Source organism: Chrysochloris asiatica, unplaced genomic scaffold, assembly GCF_000296735.1.
Source record: "Chrysochloris asiatica unplaced genomic scaffold, ChrAsi1.0 scaffold00040, whole genome shotgun sequence".
Taxonomy (NCBI): Eukaryota; Metazoa; Chordata; class Mammalia; order Afrosoricida; family Chrysochloridae; genus Chrysochloris; species Chrysochloris asiatica.
In genome coordinates, this window is record NW_006408558.1 from 14,256,048 (window position 1) to 14,263,458 (window position 7,411).

A 7,411-nucleotide genomic window follows, 5' to 3' on the forward strand; every position below is an offset into this window, starting at 1 on the left:
TCTCCCACAGAGCAGCTGGTAGTTTCAAACTGCTGACCTTGAGGTTCACAGCCTGATTCGTAACCACTATGCTACCAGAGGACTAGATAAAATCCTGTTTCTATAAGTTTGGGCTCCCTCTGCCTGAATTCAATTGTACTAGGGTCATTGCTAGAAGGAATACCCAGAGTAACTGTGCTAAAAAGAATTTGTTGATGTTCAACCATCTCAAAAGGTAGCATATGAACAAGAATCATTCAACGTCGAGGGAAGAAATCCAAGCTGCACTGAAGGCATTGGTGACCAACAATGCACCAGGAATTGATGGAATATAAATGGAAGTGTTTCAACAAACTGATACGTCACTGGAAACATTCACTCATCTCTGCCAAGAAATTTGGAAGAAAATTGACCAATCGATTGGAAGAGTTCCATATTTGTGTACATTCCTAAGAAAGGTGACCCAACGGAATGTGGAAATCATCAGACAATATCATTGATATCACTTGCAAGTACGATTTTGCTGAAGATAATTTTAAAAATGGCTATAGCGGTACATCAACAGGGAGCTGCCAGAATTCAAGGTAGATTCAGAAGAGGCTGTGGAGACAGTAAGAACTGGCTCCTGTCCCTTTGCTGGTTTGCCCTGTTCCCCTGTGTGTAGGTTACTCTCACCATCTGGCCACTTGGTGTCTTATTTGGACTTCCTTCATCCCTGCTTCGTCCCCCTCCCTGCAGGCTGCCCTCTGACCCTTCCAGGGCATCCTTTCCCTTATGTATATATATACTTCATCCGTAAACAACCAGGGATTAAAAAGAGAATATCGAAGGTGGTACTTTTAAAGGAATGTTACTGTTAGAACGAAGATGGTGGAATTCTGGGCAACTTTGGGGTTGCTTTGTTGTAACATTTTCCCACACTTTTCTGGTTTTCTTTGTCTTAGACAATAGGTTTGGAGAAAGAAGAAATGAAGGGGAACAAGGCCCTTGAGTATACCCTTCCCCAGCCATCTGCTCGGAGTTACAGCTCTGAGCCTCTCTTCACTTGGGTCCTGTCTTGACCCTCGGCAAGGAGAGAGCAAAGTCATCCCGTGGGGGGAATTGGAAGTCTTGTAACTTCAGATTAAGTGGGGAGAGGGGAGTAATGAGTCTGAATTAATGCTTTATGGTAATGTACTCCTTCTCCTTGGTTACTACAGAGCAAATACGTTCATCTGCAGCAACGCCTTGCTTACTGGGATCGCTGTGGGGAGGGGTTACTACCCCGGGTTCCTTCTATCATGAGGAGTAGAAGTCCCAACTCGACGGGTTTAAGGGGGGAAATATGTTGAGTCTTCATATTTCTGACAAATCTCGGGGGTAGTTGTAGCTTAGACATAAGTTTTTGAGTTGTGACATGATTTTCAAAAGCTCTGGGTCAGGGAGCTCGAACATTGTCATCTTGGCTGTGTGTGTGTGCCCCCCTCTGTCTCTGTGTCTATCTCTCTGTGTATCTGTCTGTGTCTTTGTGTATCTGTTACACTGTATATATATGTATATATTTCTCAGTGTCTTTGTTTTTCTTTCTGTGTCTGTCTGTGTTTGTGTTTATCTGTATCTCTCCAGGTGGGTCTCTTTGTCTCTTTCTTTCTGTGTGTCTGTCTCGATTTTTGATTCTTTGTTCCCTTTCTCTCTCTGTTTTCGTCTGTGACTTTGTCTCTGTTTCTGTGTGTCTCTTTGCCTCCATTTTTATCATTTCTTTCTGTGCTTGTCTCTGTGTGTCTCTTTATATCTTTCTCTGTGTCTCTCTGTCTCTTTGTCTATATCTCTCTCTATGTCTCTGTGACTTTGTCTCTATCTCTCTGTGTGTCTTTGTCTCTGTGTCTTTTTCTATCTCTCTGTCTCTGTGTCTTTGTCTCTCTCTCTCTTTCTGTGTGTCTCTCTGTCTGTCTCATTTTCTCCCACGTTGGTGGCCCCAGCAGTCTCAGGGTGTTCTGCAAACCTGGATCTTCATGCCTACACTAGGGTGGTCTGGACTCCCCATGCCATGCCTGAGGTTGAAATGGAGCCTGCTGGGGACTCAGGTCTCTGTCTAGCACCCTCTGCAGGAACAGAGTTGGGATAGGGTCTCCCTAAAGCTGGGAGAATGGGCGCCCCCCCCCCCCCGAAGGAAAACATAGACTCTATTTCCAGAAAGCCAGGCAGAGACGGGGCAGGTAGAAGCAACACTAGCCATCCACAGTTAGGTTCTGCTTTGCCCACTGATGGGATTGCACAGTCGTGTGTCCGTTTTTCCCAAGCTCATCCGATGACTAGTTTAAAGATCTTCCTTGTCATCTTCCCGCAGTCTTACTGGATGAGGTGGAGTGCGGTCCCACAGACTTTGTGAACGAAGATGAACATCAGTCAGTCTCCATGGACTGAAATGCTTGGTTCATGAGGGCTTGTCCTGTTAGGTCCTCTTACTCTTCATTCAGCAGCTGAGGCTGGCCTGTCTCCCTTCCCACTGGGACCCCATCCCAAGCAGCCTTATTGTAGGGCAGTGGGTCTCCCTGCTTTTGGGGGTGCCAGGTCACCTGGGAGTGCTGTTGGTGAGCGTGGAGTGTCGATGGTGTCAGAGTTGGGCTGGGGGGGGGGCATCAGTTATCCATGAGCGTGGGCAGAGAGGGCTTGCGCACAGTGGAACCGTTGTCAGGCTAACATCACATGTAATCCTCCCAAAAGCTGTGGGAGGTTGTGTTGCTCCTGCTTGCAGGTGAGGATGTAGGCTCAGAGGTGACAGCTCTGACCTATGGAAGAGCCTGCCTTGGATCCAGAACCATCTGTCCCTGGCCCTGTGGGTCATGAACCACACATACCATCTCCACAAAGGGGATCGGAGGAGGGAGCCCCACATTGTGGACCCTCCCCTGCTGCCAGCCAACTCTGCAGAGGGTGGGCTGTTTTCATGCCCCCTCACCTGCCTGTTCTCATGCCCCCTCCCCTGGTGATAACGAGGCTGAAGGTGAGGACCCCTGCCTTGCATTCATGCCCCCTCCCCTGGTGATAATGAGGCTGGAGGTGAGGACCCCTGACTCGCATTCATGCCCTCTCCCCTGGTGATAACGAGGCTGAAGGTGAGGACCCCTGCCTTGCATTCATGCCTCCTCCCCTGGTGATAACGAGGCTGAAGGTGAGGACCCCTGACTTGCATTTCATGGCTGGTTAGAGAGTCAGGAGCAGGGATAGTCCTTGGGGGCCTCTCTGGACTTCTAGGCCCCCTGATCTGAAGGGAAGGGATTTGGAGCCCAAATCGAGCAGCGAGCATGGGCCCCCAAACCTGTCCTAAGGCCTGGGTTCTGGCAGCCACCCTGAGACGGGAAATGTTCCTAGTCTCCTGGAGTTGCTCTTACACATCTTCACAAGGTGGGGGCTTTACAGACAGACAGAGCCCCCCAGTCCGGAGGCTAGCATCTAAATCCGGGAGTTGGTCACTTCGATCCTTCTGGGGGTCTCTCTCCCTGACCCAGGTGCTTGGCATCCTGAACCGCCTGTTGGTGCATCTGCCACCACTGTCACATGGGGTCTGCCTCCCCCCGTGTGACCCCCACCTCCATGTCTGTTCCTGGCTTTATCAAGACTCCGTTCATATAGGAGTCCTGGTGTGGCGCTGTGGGATAAGCACTGGACTGCTGACCACAAGGTTGGCAGTTCAAACCTACCAGCCCCTCCTACGCAGGGTCACTATGAGTCAGAACGGACTGCGCAGTCCCTAACACAACAGCATATACAGCATTAGGAGTCATGTTAGCTCATTTAGGCAAGGCCACATTCACAGGTACTGACGAGCTCTTAGGACTTCAGTATGTCTTCGGGAACACCATTTCATAGATCACAGGGGTTTTGGTGGCAGGTTGTTTGTGGTGGGTTGCGGGTGGCCCTGGACTTGTGCTCGCCATGCATTGGGCCCCCCGATCCACAGCTCACCCTCTGTGTTTCAGGCCTGCCGCTACGGACACGTTCAGCATCTAGAGCATCTGCTGTTTTACGGGGCGGACATGGGGGCCCAGAACGCCTCAGGGAACACAGCCCTGCACATCTGTGCCCTCTACAACCAGGTGAGTGTGCCCCCGTCCCACCCTGTCATGCTCCCACACTGCATCCAGCACCCTGCAGGTGTCCTCTCAGGTGACACTCACCTGAATTCTCAGGTGAGGAGTCTCCCCCCTTTCAGGAAGAGGAAGCTGAACCTCCTCCGGGCAGAAGGTGGGTCTAGAATCAGAGCTAGGGTCGGAACATGATTTCTGTGGGAGTCCACTCTCAGTGCCCCCCGATGCCCCTTCTCCAGAAGAGACGTTAGGATAGGAACAACCAAGGGTTCTCAGCGTATGCCCGCCCTCTGCAGCCGAGGGTGCAAACTGCTCTATTTTAGGGCATCTCCTAGCACCCCAACATTGGCTCTCTACCTGGAGGAGAATGTGAAATGGTTATGGGGGTGATAGAATGGGAAGGTCCTGGTGGACAGGTACAGTAGCCTTGAGAATTAGTTGGGCACTTAACCAACCATTCATATGCCCGGGAGATTCCCCCGTTCCTCAAACACGACCCCAAGGCATAGTGAGTTCCTGTGCAAAGTCAAAGATATGAGATCCAGGGAGTCTGGGGTGGGGGGTTAGGGAAGCAGTGAGGGGTGTGGCATGGGACTGCTCTCCAGATGCATGGACCCTAAATGGAAGACGGAGCAATGCCGTGCACTGTGGGCTCCGGAAGCTTCCCAGCTGCAGGAGGGAGACAGAAAGTGCTGCTGGAGCAGGGATGGAAGGGGTCTGGGATGTGGGCACGTCTTCAGGGTGGTGATCGAGATCAAGAAAATGGCTGGACACCAGAATGTCTTCTCCCTCCTCTTGTTTATCCATCTCTCCCTCTGAGGTCAAGGATCTTGAAGTGTGGAGGGTGGTGGTGTGTGGTCTGGAGGTGGGCTGCCTCACCTGGTGGACAGAGGGGAGACCGAGGAGGTGGGTCTCTGATGGAAGCGCCCAGGTTCAGTGAACTCTGCCCCTCCTCCATCTGCGTTAGCTAACTCTGATCGGTGATTCCATTCCATTGTCCCATCTTGGTCTCCTTGGTCTTTGGGGTGAGATCTTGAGTCCATGTCCTTTCCTAGCTCTTTCCACTGCTCCATCACCAGCTCAGTACCCTTCAGCCTCTCTGAATTCCTCCCTTTACTTCTAGCTCTTAAAGGTTCTTAGATTCTCTGTTCTGGAAAACTCCTATTCATCCTTCAAGACCCAACTCAGATGCCCCTCCCTCAGCTGTGCCTTCCTTTGAGACTCCGCTGTTTCTTTCCTCCTGTAGTCCTTTGATAGAACTTGTGAGGAACAAGTCATTATTAGGCCCTACCTGTTTTCCATGGCACCCCTTGTGCCTGGTACAGGGAAGCAGCTCTCTTCGTTGGGGATGGAGTAACCTTTCTGTGTGGCTTCAAAGACTCTTTTGTGGAGTTGCTGGTTTGATTGTGTTGATGTGTTCGAAAATTGAAAACACCGTGAATGAGAGGATGCAGTGACTTGGTTGCCTTACAAAAAACGCACGTGATGAGGTTTGCTGTGGCTGGTAAAGCATCTGGAAGAGCATCTGCTTCTTAATTGCTGAGTTAGATGGGGAAAAACAGTCCTTAATTTTCCCCAGTAGATTTCAAGCTTGTTTTATCATGGAAAAAAAGAAAGAGAAATAGGAGAAGTATGTTTTCCATCATTTGACATTCTTGTGGGTAAGTTGGTTTTTGAAAGAGTTGGTGACATCCCCTTAGAAAAGGTAATCTGTAACCTGGGAGTTCTGATGGCGCAGCGGATTACATGTTGGGTTGCTAACCGCAAGGTCAGCTGTTCAAATTCACCAGCCGCTCCACGGGAGAAACATGAGACTTTCTGTTGCTGTGAAGATTCACAGCCTCTCGGAAATGCTCTAAAGGGTGGCAGTGAGTGAGAGCCAACTGGGTGTCACACAACCACCCACCACCAATCTGAGGCACCCGAGGGGGCTTTCAAAATGTTGTCGGTCAATTCCGTTATCTTTGCATTCAGTTTCTCCCACGAGCTTTATGAAGCCCCCTCGTGTATAGGAGTCTCTGGGTGATGCAAATGGTTAACCTGCCTGGCCACTCACCCAAAGATTGGAGGTTCGAGTCTATCCAGAGGCCCGTTAGAAGAAAGTCCTGATGATCTCCTTCTGAAAACTCAGCTGTTGAAATCCCAGTAGAATCCCTGGCAAACATGGCGTCTCAGAATCTGGAGTTGACTGCCTTGGATTATTTTGTTTGTGTGTTTTGGAGTTAGCTAGGGGTCTGGATTTGACTCAGTTTCACTCTTTGTTCTCCATGTTTGTTCCCACCCCTTAGCTGACATGTCTAGGAGGGTCCAGAGCTGACCTGCATCTTCTCCCCAGAGTTATCTTAGACTAGGATGCTGATCCTTTTCTGCAGGTGACAAGTTGATGACTATTTCAGTCTTTGAAAGCCACACAGACTCTGTCGAGACTACTCTCCATTGTGTTTGTGTTGTGATAGTGTTGTGTACAGGCTCAGAAACCCTATGAAGCAGTTCAGATCTATCTTCTTAATCAACTTGACAGTGTGGGTTTGGCTCCTCTGAGTCTACCGTTCTTTGTTGGTGAGTCTTCTAGCACTTGAGCTTTTCTCAGCAGGGATGCTGCAGACATTTTGGGTTGGAGACAGTCTTACGTTACCCAGGACTGTTCTGGATATGACAAGACATTTAGCTTCCCCAGCATCTGGGCACTCAATTCTGGAAATGTTCCCCAGTCACTGTGCATCAAGACTACTACTTCTGCTACACAATGCTGCCTCCACTTTCAACACGTAGACTTGGGTCACAGGATCCTCATGGTGATCATGGTTTTGTTCATGGCGATGGTGAAGCTGATTGAGGTTGATGGTAACAGTGTTGTTTCTGATGGTGTCGGTGATGCTCCTGCTGCTGATGACTTGATGGCTACGGTGGGGATGCTGATGGTGATGATGACAATGCTGATGGTGAAGATGTTGTTGCCAATGGTGATGATGCTGATGACTTGATGGCTGTGGTGGGGATGCGGATGGTGATGATGACAATGGTGATGAGGATGAAGATGATGGTAAAAATGTTGCTACTAATGGTGAAGGTGATGATGATGATGGCTTTGATGGTTATGGTGGGAATGAGGATGGTGATGATGACTTTGGTGGTCATGGTGGGATGAGGATGATGAGGATGGTGATGATGATTTTGGGTGTAGAGATGAGGATGGTGATGATGAGGATGGTGGTGATGAGGATGGTGATGGTGAGGATGGTGGTGATGAGGATGGTGGTGATGAGGATGGTGATGATGAGGATGGTGGTGATGAGGATGGTGGTGATGAGGATGGTGGTGATGAGGATGGTGGTGGTGAGGATGGTGGTGGTGAGGATGGTGGT

General features: G+C 49.9%; 1 protein-coding gene across 1 annotated transcript in view; it reads left to right on the forward strand.

Annotated features, from left to right (window-relative positions):
* SHANK2 (SH3 and multiple ankyrin repeat domains 2) overlaps positions 1 to 7,411 on the forward strand; it is a 604,092-nt gene that overhangs the window by 75,040 nt on the left and 521,641 nt on the right. The window contains exon 7 of the mRNA XM_006860817.1: positions 3,939 to 4,055. Coding sequence (XP_006860879.1) covers positions 3,939 to 4,055 — 117 coding nt within the window. The remainder of the gene's footprint in view (positions 1 to 3,938; positions 4,056 to 7,411) is intronic.